General features: G+C 48.4%; 1 protein-coding gene across 2 annotated transcripts in view; it reads right to left on the bottom strand.

The window, feature by feature from the left end:
• CORO1C (coronin 1C) overlaps nt 1-14,518 on the bottom strand; it is a 52,203-nt gene that overhangs the window by 18,538 nt on the left and 19,147 nt on the right. For both annotated transcript variants that reach the window (XM_074159717.1, XM_074159718.1), the window contains exon 2: nt 7,244-7,443. In XM_074159717.1, coding sequence (XP_074015818.1) covers nt 7,244-7,443 — 200 coding nt within the window. The remainder of the gene's footprint in view (nt 1-7,243; nt 7,444-14,518) is intronic.

Here is a 14,518-nt window from a genome sequence, read left to right as displayed (position 1 = left end):
AACTCAAGTTTCACAATGTCCTGTGGAGTGAAGTTTAATGTGGTCTGTCCACCAAACCTCCACCTCTGGTTGCAGCAGCTGGTCTCGCAGGAGGCAGTTGGGAGAAAATACTGCAGGAGGGTGCAATGAAAGCGCATTGCTCTCTCGTGACCGTGACAAACGGACATTAGTCACCCAGCAAACCAATCAAGGCATCCATAACTAATTCGGGAGATTATGAAAAGTGTTACTCCCCAAAGGTCTACTGTAATGGCATGCAATAAGAGACTTTAAGGCATTTGTAACAACATACTGTTTTCAAACCAGACCACTAAAAACACTGCTTGTGCCCTCCAAATATTCCTCGGCCGCGCTCCTGCTCTCGTTTTATCACCTTGACAGTTGCAGGGATGTGACATTATGACATTACAGTAGACGTTACAGGCTGCTATAGAACGGAGACAAAGGTCCTTGTTCCGCAGTGCCCGGACCTACAGGGATGCACACAAAGATGAGGGAAGACAAACATGGTGACAGAGAGGAATCCTGCCCAAAGCCAACCCTGCCCGAGCAGCAAGAGCAGGGATTTAAAAACCACGGCGCTGCACGGGCCCCAAAATGTTTGGCATCGCAGCTGAAAGCAGTTTAGAAGGTCTGGGGCAGTTTGGAGGGTTTTGGGCAGTTTGGAGGGTTTCAGGGGTGGGGAAGCAGCGATGGCGAGGTTCATCTCACACTGGTGAGGAGCTGTAGCAGCTGGTGGGCTTCATGGTTCGCACTGGCACTTGCAGCTGGCCAGAGAACAGATAGATAGAGCTGTTTGCAACTGGGGGATGCTGGAAAAATGTGTGTTTAGCTGCAAAATCCTTCACAACATTAATTGCAACAATCAACTACTCTCACACTGCCTTTAAAAAAGGAAAAAAATAACCAAAACCCAACAAAAACAACCCCCCAAAACCCAACCCATCCTGCTAGCTCCTATCACTCAGCTGCAGCATTTCAGCTAATGACCATCCCAGTTTCTGGAGGAAAGCTCTAAACACATTTCAAAATTAAATTTCAGCCCCAGCTAACTTTTAGTTGGGGAAGCCCTTCAGGCAGAAGATGCAGAGATCCAAAACAAAGAGACCTGTTGCCCAGAAATTACATTACAATTAACAAGATACGGAGTCACTCTTTTATTCTGTCCCTAAAGTGTGATTTCTGAAGCAGTGAATTCCCCCGTTAGTAAAATGGGTGTACTACCTTTCCAACTGAAGGAAAAAAAACCTAATCAGCATCTTAAATGTTTAGGGTTCTGGGATAAAGCAGGAAAACCGCGCTGTGGTTCAGGGGGTGGTAGAGGACGAGCACCCACCCAGAGAGGGCCGAGCTGCTGAGAAAGGAGGCAGTGTCCAGAAAAAAATCCATAGGGAATAACAGCCTCGTGTCACCCAAACACGCTCATCCCCAAAAGCTGGGAACAGACGATTTGGGAGTCTCAGCATCAGCCACGGCAAAACAAACTGGGACCAGTAAAAATGCAGATGGGGAAGGAAGAGACAGGAGAAAGTCTGGGTAGATCCCAGGGAAGAAGCGCCATTCTATTCCAGCCATTTCTGTTGAACTCATTTTGTCCTCGGACATCCAAGATTTGAGTTTAGTTGGAAGTTTTAAACAGCTAAACCAGGATTTTATCCTCCATTTCAGGCCCACCTGCAGCCCTGCTGGAAGCGTGCTTGGATGTATTATTTGCATATATATGTTGGTATCCTGCATAAACCAGTGACATTATGCCATGGAGACAATCGGAAACTCCTGCTGCTGGTAAAGCAACATTATTTTTCATCTGAATATTGGACAAATACACAATTTATGAGGACTTACACCACTCCTTACGCTCCGTTTCAACCACTGCATACAGACAGGGAGGCAGATGTGGATCAGGAATTGTGCAATGATTTCTCTTTCCTACCTGCCTGCAGACAAAACTATCAAGTGTAATTTCTATTTTCATTACTGGACAAGGCCTTAAAACCACAGCAACATTTGTACAATTGACCGTAAGACAAGGGACAGTATTTGCTGCTTGCTTTCCCACAGAAATGAGATTAATTAGCCGCACCGCCTGCCCTGCCCCCTCTTCCCTAGTACACTAGGGCCTGATGAGCCATTGCAATCAAACTGACAGTGATAAATATCTCACTTTTTTTTTTAAAAAAAAAAGCAGCTTAAGAGAAAAATCCAAGGTGAAATAACAGAAAGAAATCCAAACTAGTGCCCCACTAGGGTAGGTGCAGTTATACCTCAAGTCCATGTCTCCCCTGAGTGGCACAGGCACCCTGGTTGGGCTACTGGGGTGAGGCAGGAACGTGGTGATGGTCAAGAGAGAAAGGGTGTGTGAGGGAGCTGGGATGTAGGAAGTAAGAAAAACCTGCAAGAAACCAAGTTGTAGCAGTTCCACTGGTGACAAGATGACTCGGATCTTTGAAAACCCCTGATGTCTGGCTTTTTTATTCAGCTGTTGCAGAGTTGCCTTAAATTTTTATCTCCTCCACCCAACATTCAGAACTACTTAGAGCTGCATGGAAATCTGACCAAAATTTAGGGGGAAATAACTCTTCATGGTCTTCAACCTTGCAAACTTCTCTCACAGGGACATTGCTATGAAAGATTTACAGCACTAGTACTGACAGGGGCTCCATGGCAGCTGAGGTCAAGACAACAGTAATTAATTTTCATTCTTATCCTTTCATCCACACTCCACTTAAAATAGCTGGAAGGGCTCAATGAACCCATCCCAGCAGCACCTCCTGATTTTATTTTACACCCAATTCAAAGAAAAGGATGATTTTCTTCCAGTCCTTCCGTAGAGGAATGAGAATCTGGAACAGCTGATTAACAACTTACATATGCCAGGGTTGAACACTAAAGGCTTGTCACTTGCAGAACAACATATTCCTTCGAGAAGATCATTCCTGAGGTGTGCACTCACCCACCCACACACTAATTGCCTCTCAGGGCACCCATCTGATGGCAGCTTCTGTGGGAATGCCGCCTATGGAAAGGGAGTGCAGTAAGAAGGCAGGCACACAAATGGAAAATCTAATAAAAGGTATATCCAAAGGGGACTGAATAAGCGTCTTCTAAAGGCCTTACATAACATGATTTGCAGCTGAAGGCATCTTTTTCTAGATGAGCTGAAACAAAAACGAACCCTTTGCAGTCGCTTTTTTCTTTGCAGATACAAATTGCGAAGATTTTATCGAAGAGGGAAAAAAAATTGTACTCGTTTCTGCAGTAATGTAGACCCAGAACCCAGGTATTTGGAAGTCACTTTCCTCAGCGCATCAAGAAACCCACAAAATTTTCATCTGGGCCATAAAAGAGGGATCACCCACCGAGATGGGTGGGAATATGCCCCACCACCCCTCTCCTTTGACAGCAGAGGCAGGGAGATCTCTGCTGTCCTGTTTCACAGAATCACAGAATGATATGGGGTTGGAAGAGATCTCTGGAGATCATCAAGTCCAACCCCTGGACTTCAGCTGTCATCTGAAGGGAGATGAGCACACGGAAGACAGAGAGGGGCACAGCAGTGTTCCCTAAGAACTGTGCCTACCCACCGCGCTGGAGGTCATCTCCATCTAATCCAGCAGCACGTGCTCCCCAGCGAGCAAAGGCTGAGGGATGGACCTCAGATTGAAGAGCTTTATCCTGGGGTTCCCTCCCTGGGCACCCACTGTTTTGCCTGGGATAAGGCTCAAAGAGAAAAAAAATCAACCCTAAAAGCCTGTGAGCTTCCAGTTTAACGGCGATATTCCGCGCTAACGCTTTGCTCAGTTCCAGTCACCCACTCTCCAGAATAAGCAGGCGAGTTTTTAGTGTTTTTCCCTGGTGTGTACAGTTAGTGCCGATTAGCTTGCCTCTTATCATCTACACACCATTAATTGCCATCAATTACATCTTTTCAAAAACATGTGGTTCATTCCGACAGAGGCCATCTCTCTGCAGACCAACCAACCTGTGGGAATTGCGTTTTTCAGCAACTCAAGAGAGCGGCCGTGGCTCTTGCTGGAGCCTGGGAATGGCGAGCTCCTGCCAAAGCCCCTGCACATGTGCAGGCAAGAAAACAGGAAGTTGAGACAAAGCATTTCCACAGCCAGCAACCCCGGCGGCTGCGGCTGCTTCTGCTCCGCGTCGGGGGATGCGGGGAGCCCCGAGGGATGGAGGATGCGGGGACGGAGGCGGGGGGGGGGGGGGGGGGAATGCGGGGAGCCCCGAGGGATGGAGGGAATGTGATGCAGGGATGGAGAGTGGGGGTGATGCGGAGAAGGGGGGAGGCCGCAGACCCTTGGATCTCCCCCCACCTCCCCGCCGGGGGGCTGCCGGCGGGACCCTCTCCACCCGCGGGGGCAGAGGACGGAGGAGCGGGGCGACTCGGCGGAGGGAGACGGGCGGGGACGCGGAGGTGCGGCGGACACGCAGGGGTTAACGGGCCGCGCACTTGCCGCGCCCCCGCCCCCGCCAATCAGCGCGGCGGCGGCCGGCGGCCGCGAGCGCTGCCATGACCATATATGGTAAAAAGCCGCGGCCGCCGCAGTGCCGCTGCGGCGGGCGCGGGTGCGCGCGCGCGGAGGGGCGGGGCGGAGCAGCCCGGCGCCCTCCTCCCCCGCACGTGGGTGCTGGGTCCCACCGGGCGCTCATCCCCCCAACCCCCCCCCCCCCCCCCGCCAAATCACCCCAAAAAATCACCCACACCCACCACCGACCCCCTGCCCGTGGCCGGGGAGGGATCCGGGAGCCGCCCGTCTGGCAGCGAAAAGCCTCAGCCGCAAAAAAAAAAAAAACACAAACCCACAATATTGTTGAAAACTTGGAAAGGAAAAAGGCATTTAAAATGATCAAAAAACGGCTTTTCTGCCGTGACACCGGCCCTTGGACCCGCGGGCTCGGCTCAGCCCTCGCAGAAGGTCAAGCCACATGAAAAGTGATTCCGAGTGACCCGCACAGCGCCGGGTCTGAGCGGACACGATGCAATTAAGTTACAGAAGGGCCATTTTCCCTGCAGCCTCCGGCAGCCTCCCGGAGGCTCCAAAATGCGGCAAGTGTATTTTTACGGCTCAAATTTTAAAATCATACCAAACCCATGGCTTAAAACTGACGCTTCCCCCCCCACACACACACACCCCCCTCCGCATACAACAGCGAGGATCTCGCTGTGGGAACTCCGTGAATACCTCTCAGAGATCAAAATGTTAGGGGTGTTGAAGGAGCTAAAGGAACAATTTCATCAGCCGAGGCTATAAAAATAACCGAGGAACACAGGAACTGGTTAGAGCAAAGCCAGCAACGTGCTGCACGGCAAAAGGAACGTGTCAGGCTGGGGGATTTGGGAACAGAGTTCCTCCAGCTTTGCATGAAACCTCATACGTGAATATTAAATTAATATTCATTCGTGTCAATTCTATATATCAATTATTAGTGAATAGCTGTGTAAGACAGGACAAAAACATCGTTGAGGGCACAAAGGTAATGACAAATACAGAGGAAGGCAGGAGGAATAACTGAATAAATGAAAAAACAACCCCAAACATAAGATGGCGCTTAAAAAATGCAAAAGGCCAGATCACTCGGAATCGGCAGGAATTTCTGCCAGGGGCTGAGAAAACATTGGGAAGATTAAAAAGAGGGGTGCACGTCCCCTGCCATCGGCGTCCGATGCTGCCGTGATGCAACACGAGTGCAACCGCGGGCTGTGTTGAGCAAGGAGTTTTTCTGATGGAGACCTGTGCCACCGCGTGTGGCTTGGGCAAGAGCAGGACACGCGGCCCCAAGACGGGCACAAAAAAGCAGAATACTCGCAAAGAAGGGCTGTTCAGAAGATGAGTGAAACGGGGAGCTATTTAAGGAGGGTTTGGCTGGCTTTGCTCAGCCCGACGGAGGCAAAAGTGAGAACTCGCTGCCTCTGTTCCTGGAATGTGCTCGCCACGTGGGATGCTGTACTCCATTCTGGTCACTATTTCTATATATAAAACAGGGCAGATCCGCAAACGGAGCTAGGAAAAAAAAAAAAAAAGAAAAAGAAAAAAGAAAGGACAGGGCTGATGACAGACTGAGGACATCTGAAGTGTACAGTTGAGAGAGAAGCTTGAGGGTCACAAAGAAAACGTTACAGAAAAAAGACTTTGATCACAAGATCGTGGTGGTGAAGCATCAGAAAGGGAGATGAGAGCACCGCTCTCCAACAAGGGTGGGAGAAAGATGCTCTGCAGTTTTTTCCATGCAGTATTGGGGGACAACGGGAATTTATTTCAGTCTGAGACACTGCTCCTCCTCATTTTGGTGCTTTTATACCACAGCACTGCAAGAAACTACCAGGAAGGCTTCCATACCCGTCTTTCCAGCCTCCCTCCCAACCTTTTGTCTGGCCATTCTCACGGCTGATGGACAGGAACCTAATTTTTCTGTGTGTTTTGGGAAGGCACACCCCTGGAGCTCTTCAAATAAAGTCAAAGTAGAAGGTAAAAGAAGCAGAGTGCACATACGGGCTCACTGAATGATTATTTATTGGAGACTTAGCAGCATGTTGCACACAGTAGAGAATGTAAGGGCTGTTTCCCTGGCCAACATCAGAGGAAGCCCCTTCTCCTCAGTATCTCAGGTACTATGGGATAACAAGATCTGGCTGAAGTATAATAAAGCCAAGACATTCTCCTGTGATCCAGGAGAAGTGCAGGACAGCTGCAGTGGTACTTAGAGGAGCTGTTTTCTTACCGAGATCATTCTTGTCTTATACTGTTCAGAGAAACAGTAACTGAAGGGCCTGGCTGCAGCCCAGACACTGGGGCCATGAGATCTACAGAAATGCCCTGCTTGGAACCAGCTCATTCCTTTGCATCCATCTGATACGGGGCTGCAAGGAGTAATTAATTTAGGAATGCACCTGAACCTAAGTGATAGTCACAGAGCTCAAAAAGTAGTGGAAAAACTTGACCCCTGCCATCATGAAGAGGCTTCATTAGGAGCGTGACTCTACCTAGAAACTTCTGTCGTAAAGAATTGGCGCAGATTAGTCAAGCAAACCGCTTATTTACTGTGTGTAACATACAGGAAGCATCAGGCTGATTACAGAGACATTACATGGATTCTTACATGGCACCACTGAGCAGCGTTTGTCACAACACAGCAGAGACTTCCCAGCCTTAATGTTATTCATAAACAAGCGCCGAAATGACAACAAAGCTGAGCGTGTAATAGCGAGAAACTTTCAAAAAGCACTTACCTTGTGCAAAGGCAGCACCAGGAACGCTCCGCCGCCGCTAGCATCTACAATTATTGCAACAAATCGGGGGTTTACTGCACAAAAGGAGCTATCCCAAGTGACACGGGAAACGCGGATGTCGTCGTAACACTGATCGTTTTTCACCGCTTGGCCAAACACGTGCCGAAATTTGCTCTGTCGTACCACTCGCCTCATCGTGTCTGCAGGGAAGAGGAACGTCAAAAGGAGATCAGTTACAGGTGGAGGGGACCTCCTGCTTGCCCAGAAGATGCCGGCCAAAGACCTCCAACAGGACCTTCTCGTCTGTACCATCACCCCACTTCCAGCAACACAGAAATACAGTTTCACTCACTATTCCCGCACCTTGCTTTAGACTTGCCAAGTTCTCTGCTAATTTTGCTTTTGCACTAAACACAACTGAACTGCACTTCCAAGGGTGTTTTACAGAAGGAATTTGCCGGTTAAGCATCAGTTTCCCCATTGTAAATGTATTCTCTCATTGCAATAAAGGAAGTTCCTAATCCTAAAAGCAGTTTTTAGACAAGTCTCCACATATTTTTGGGGATAAATCTGGTCTCAGATTGAACTTGTTTACTTTCAAGTCAGACAAGGTCCAGAAGATGTAAATAAAAATGCAAGCTCTCAAAATCCGGTGTTCCTGTGAAGTGGTTCCACATGTTCACTAGCTTCCATTTCTTTCTTCTAACTCCAAAATCTCACTAAAAAATAATAAAATTAGTTTCCTAGGCAGAAAGGAGTAATGGAAACAAGCTAATGACTCAAATTAACTTTGTGTGTCTGTAGCACTTTTTCTCTTGAGAAGAATAATTTTCAAGAAGGCTTGAGCTAGAATAGAGCGAAAGGGAATGGCGTGGAATATTCCAGTAGCCAAGCCCTGGAAGAAGACATGGGCACATGCAACCACCAGCCCTGGAAGTGGGTGACTGTCCTGCCCTTCGTGTATGCAACCTTATGGAGCCCTCACATCTGGGAAGGACTTTTCTCATCATACAAGATTTTTCTCCCTCAATCAGGGCTTGCAGGAGAACGAGGAGCCTCCACATAGCATCTTGCTTTTACATATGAGAAAAATATTTTTGCCCCAGTCTCTAGGGAAAGAAAAAAAAAATAAAAAAAAAAATAAAAATAAGCCAACTTCTCCTATCTTGCCTCCCAGTATGTCCCCAAACACATGCAGAGGCTGGGAAAAACTGCTCGGCTTCATGGAGCTTCTTGCTCCAGACCCACCAGCCTGATGCTCTGAAGTGAGAGACTCCGAACACGGCTCCCTCTGCACAGCCTGTCTGCAGCAGAAGTGATAAAAGGTTGTACGTCTGTCTCCAACTGCAAAGGCATGGCATGAAAGCGGGAGCGAAAAAGAGACTTCAGAATGATGGCTGTTTTGTAGTCTCGGAGGTTAAAAAAAAATATAAATTTAACAGCAACAAAAAGCTGAATAACTAGAGGAAAGCACTCATCAGAGCTGGGAAATAAGCAGTCATGTAATGTGTTTGAAAAGGAGAAAAATGTTACAATTAATGTAACAGACAGCTATGGAGTAAAATACTCCATTTTTTGCACAGATAAGAAAAAAGAATCAGAGTGTTTGTTTTCTACCAGCTCCCCCCAGCCACATCCAGCGGAAGAATCTGGGAATTGGCACTGGCCATCTCCAGTCTGGGCAGCGGCTGTGGAGGTGCAAGTGCCACTGGTGTCACCAGTGTGACGGTAAAAGCGAAGCCCAGACCGTGGGTCACAGCCCAGGCAGCGAGTTACCCGTCTGGGGTAAAGCCTCACCAGCTCCTCTGAAGACACAGATAATAAATACACCGATTATGGGGTCATTTCTGCCATGGGGACATCTGTCCCCAGGTGTGGGGTGGAGGCCACCGACTGCCTTCACACGGGCCACGCAGCTGGCAATGGCTCTCAGTCACCAGTGACCTGACCTCTACGCGCCGGTGACACAGGCGTGAAGTCTCATTGCGAGTAGGCGGGCATTCCCCACAGTGCTTCTTTCAGGACCATTTCTGAACTGATGCCCTATTAAATCTCCCCAATTAACTCCGTCATTTCAGAGCTACAGAAGTGCCGCAAACACCGTTTTATTAAGAACTCACGCAGTTTAGGAAAAAAAAAAAAAAACAAACCAGGTGTAGTTTTTATATGCATAATTTTGTGAATGATCGGGGTGTTTAAGATGTCCACGTGAAAAAAAGCTACCATATAAATTACTAACGATTACTGTCATATAATGGATGAACTTAGGCTTCCTCCATACTTAACACCAGGTAGTAGAATTGTGTAATACACTTTCTGCCAACTCTTTCCCACACAGCGCAAATAAAAGGCCTGTTCCACGCTGGACACACCCAAGTGCAATGGGAAGTCATAAACCAGGAGCTGCTCTCCGGCTCCAGGCAGCAGGTAAGGCTGCAAAATCCGGACACCCCAATTTCTTTTTACGCTCATAATGCACAGCAACACCCCCGAGAGTTCAGCTGCTCCATCCAGCTGTAGGGCTGAATTTTAGGAGCAAACCACTACGGGCGCGGGACGGATAATTAATCACCTTGGCAGTGAAGCGCAGCCAGTTTTTTGGAGGAGAAATAGAACCGCTCCGCTCACAGTGCGATGCGGGGTTTGGGTTTGTTTTCAGGGAAAGGAAGAGATTAACTTATCCCAAAACGGATGGGAGAAACTCTGCCGAAGCAGATGGTACGTGGTGCCTGGAGGTGGAGCGGTGCCAGCGCAGGCGGCCGGGCAGGCTCCCCAGGGACGCACGCGTGGCCGTCCCCAGCGGGGAGGGTGGATGCGGCAGGGCACGGCTCCGTCCAGGGACACCGGCCCCGTTCCCTGGGTGGATTCAGAGCATGATCCCAGCCCAGCCCCAGCCCCACTGAATCACGCACGAAGGAAAGGTGAATTTCAACTCCAAGATCCCCGAAAGACAAGAAACACGCTTGTACTATCAACCTGCCCGAGGCCCAATTAAGATACATCATAAAAAAATGCAGCTCCACACCCAGTTACTAATTTATTGTGTCGACTCATTCAGAGACCTGTCAGACATTTTCATCCCGAGAGGGCTCCTCCCAGCCATAAGCTGCTCTGCTGCCCCGACTTTGGCATCCACGGCTTCAATCCTGCCAAATCCTACAGGGAGAACCCCCTTCCTCCCTCCATCCTCCCCTCCCAGCCACCTCCGCCCCTCACCACCACAAGAGGTGACACCAGGCCACCCTGAAGAAGAGGGGACAACCATCTTGTGAAGCCCAACGTGCTGCAACACCGCAGGAAGCTTGCGAACAGCTCAGCAGCCCTTTCCCTTCCGAAAACACACCTCGCAGGGCTTCTTGCAGCAAAACCCGACTCGCTCATCCGCCCGGGGCGTGTAACTCGTCGAGGAGAAGGGAAAAGCCCCCTGCTTGGTACACGGGCAATTTTCATGAGTGTTCACCCACTGGCAACATTCCCATCCCACTGTGCATCAAGATTAAAATCTGATGGTTTAGAAGAAGGTAAAGCGAGGGCTTAAACCTGCCTTGCTGAGTTAACGCGCCGCAAATTGCCCCATGTCAACCTATCATACACCCAGGGGTCTTGCAATTTGTCCGCTTTAATGCTGGGAATGTGGATATGAGAGCTAAGAGGAAGGATTATTTGTATAGTTTGGATAATTATATCTTTCCCTCGCTTGATCGATACCAGACCACCGCCAAAAAACCCGCTTATCTCAAATATCAGACACTGGGAGGGCCGCAACCCCTTCCACGCTAATGGAAGAGAAACACCCTTTATCCTTCGGTGAAATTCTACTACTTTATTTCCTTCATTTTTACCATTTGATGGAAAGTGTAATTTTTTTGGTTTTCTATAAATGACTTTTAAAAAATGCAAAAGAGTCAGATGTATCCAAAAATACCCTTATTTGTTCCAAGCCGATTTGTTCGAGCACACCTTCGCTGCCCTCTTCTCCACCTACGGCTCATCATCCTTAGCAGGAACTCTCTGATGAACACATGGCGAGCAGCCTCCAAGTCCTCATTTCCATAGCAAAGGGAGTGATTCTTGGCGTTGGATCACAGCCATTTTGATCTGGCTGCTCTCCAAAGAGAAAGGGAGGGGGGAGAAGAATTATGCAGGCTGTAGTTTTAAAGAGCAGCGAGCGTGGATCTTCCCGCACACCACAGAAAACGAGCAGGTGAAAAAAAAAAAAAACGGGGTTAGATTGATCCTGAGCACCAAAAAACAAAAAAAAAAAGTCATCTTCTCCCTACCCCAGCCTCTAGTTAAAAAACGTGAAGAGCATTTAACATCCTCATTTGTTTCTCAATACCGCAGTAGAAAGGATCCCCTCCTCCATCATCCATGCAAGAAAACCACAGCTGAATTTGGTTGCCACAGGTTCTCTCCACAGAGCCATGTGCAGCCATGGGTGGAGGCTGGAGCTCCCAGGTTGGCCACTTGTAGGATTATCAGGTGAGACACCGATAGCTGAGATGATTCAGCATCAGGAAGGACTGATTCAGCCTCTGTCACTCACGCCAAAGTGTGACCTGGGACCCTCGGGAAGGGACTGTGGAAATACCCGAGCGGGCAAGAAGCCGCATCCATGGTCCACGGGGCTGTGCTAGGGATTTGCTCTCAGGAAGTGGACTTGGAGCAAGACTTTTTAAAAAGGAAGTCTAATTAGATCATTGTCTCCGCTGTTAAAACTCAGCTAAGGAGCTGGAACGATCTCCATACACTTGCTAGACAGGAAATATTTTCTGTTTTTTGGTAAAGTACAAATTTGGAGGATTTAAAACCTCACGACTAGGAGTTGAAAGGAGTTTAAATTTTGCCAGAGTTACAGCCCTCAGCAAAATTAAAACAGAAGCGTTAGACACCCTGCAAAGACCACTACAATGGAAGTGCTGACAGATCTACGACTGCGCTGATCTCCTGGATCCCGCTCCATGACACACAGCATCTTACACGTTCTGGTAGGGACATAGGAAAGAACCTTCAAAAACTCTTCTTTTTTTTTCCCCCCAAAATGTCAAGTGATTCCAGCTGAATTTTACCAAACATTTAACTTCGTCTCCCACCGTCTGTGCCCACCATACAGCTCAGCCGCTGGCCTTTGTGTCAGCATTTAAAAGGACCTTAGAAATGCAGGATGCTGTCAGCCGTGCTTGCACAGTGATACTTTTCATTCCATCTCTTTCTGATCTCCCATCATGATGTGTCACAAGAGTTACCATGAGTTTGCCCATTTTCCTGTTTATAAAGGATTTATCTGTCTCAAGAATCCAACAGATGTATTTCTGTGGCTTCGGAGGGTTTTCAGCCTGCTTATGCAAGAGGAAACGCATCCTGCTAGGGAACACTTACAGGAAAACCCCCCACTAATGGCAAAATCCTGCTCAGCCCATGTGATTGTGATCCCTTCTGGAAAGGGAGACATTTGAAATAAAAGGCTAGTTTAAGCCAGGCAGCATCGGCTACCGTTACAGGGGGGGCAAGGAGATATAAATCCACTGGATAGGGAGAACAGCACTTATAAAAGGTTGGTACTTGGGACTGGAAAGGCTCTTCCTTAAGTGGAAAATGTCAAGACTAAGTTGCAGCTGTTGATGGTGAGCCCCCAGACTTGGAATTAGAGCCTTATTGAAGAGGTTGCATATGCTTCAATGGCAGCTTTGGAATAAATGTAGTCTCAGATAACTATTAACAAACGAGTAGATAACGAGGAAAAAAATAATATATCAAGATACACTATAGGCAATGCCACCAGCACCAATTATGAATGATAATTAATATAAGGGGGCACCTGCCTCATTTGTTATGGGTTGGACAGGGTGCTGGGGCCAGCAGGGAGAGGGGACAGTCTCACCTGTGAAAGAGCCCACAGCTTCCCTGCGAGATGGGACATCCCACACCATGGGCTCCTGATGCAGGGCAGAGCCCAGAGGTTTCTCGGGGACTGACACACTGACTGTGCAGCCCAAGGTCCTTCTGAACACCCAGGCTGAGATACTCGGGCCTCATCTGCAAAAGCGATTGAGTGCTCAGAGCTGAAACCCTCTTTTAAAAAATATAATAGAAAGTATGTTATAATCTTAAGCCAATAATCAGGCCATGGATGTTTCAACCTGAGGTCTAAGTGCCCCCAGCATAGAGAAAACACCCTGCCTCATAGCAGGGCTGAGCCACATCTGCGGAGCAGTTGGCCATCACAGAGATAAGTGCCAGAGAAAAGCCCACAAGGAATCTAGTAATTCACTCTTCAGAGCACTTTGAACATCATATGGTAGATAAGATGCATAGCCACATATGGAACAGAGGGTATAAACATTCAGATGTTTTAGTGCCACAAAGAGACCACCATCCCATGGCACCTCCTGCTCCACACAGGCAAGGATGACCCTGTCCCACCACCGTGGCCATCGCTGCATGGCCAACAGAGCAAGGGGCCAGCGGAGCAGGGACTGAGCTAACAGCTGTACCCCACTGCGTGTGAAAAAGGGAACAAACATTACCCAGGTTATTTCCTAATCGCCCACTTCTGACATTTCTTAACTTCAGAATGCTTGATTGTGCAACCTCTGTGGATTCTCTGTAACCCGTGCACATGCACAACATGCTGTACATAAGCACAAAGACACATGCGTGTGCCACAGACGTACGCTGCCTTGTGCTTAGTCTAACTGCACACATATCCCACATAGAATCATAGAATGGTTAGAGTTGGAAGGGACCTTAAAGATCATCGAGTTCCAACCCCCCTGCCATGGGCAGGGACACCTCCACTAGAGCAGGTTGCTCAAAGCCCCATCCAGCCTGGCCTTAAACACTTCCAGGGATGGGGCATCCACAGCTTCCCTGGGCAACCTGTTCCAGTGCTTCACCACCCTCACAGTAAAGAATTTCCTCCTAATATCTAATCTAAATCTCCCCTCTTTCAGTTTAAAACCCAATACTTTACAGCCTTACCATACCACACAGGACATGGTAACGTCTCAGAAGCCTCACTCACCTAGAACGCCAGATGATTTTAAGGAGGGCATTTTTAAGGACACCTTTGGCAGAGGAAGGAAAGTGAGACACATCCGTGGGGGAAGCCATCAGGCAAGCGTTTGCTGCCGGCTCCACCAGCTCAACCACGCAAATAGCAAAGACAGTGAAGACCATCCATTCTTTGAAACCAAACGAGCACAGACTGACAATCCCCAGAGGAGGAATCTAACCACCACAGGAGACTAAGGCAACCATGTGTCCTACACCGAG

The sequence above is a fragment of the Numenius arquata genome, chromosome 16 (genome assembly GCF_964106895.1).
Source record: "Numenius arquata chromosome 16, bNumArq3.hap1.1, whole genome shotgun sequence".
NCBI lineage: Eukaryota > Metazoa > Chordata > Aves > Charadriiformes > Scolopacidae > Numenius > Numenius arquata.
The sequence above is the reverse complement of the archived record's forward strand: the minus strand, read 5'-3'. Positions and strand labels throughout refer to the sequence as shown.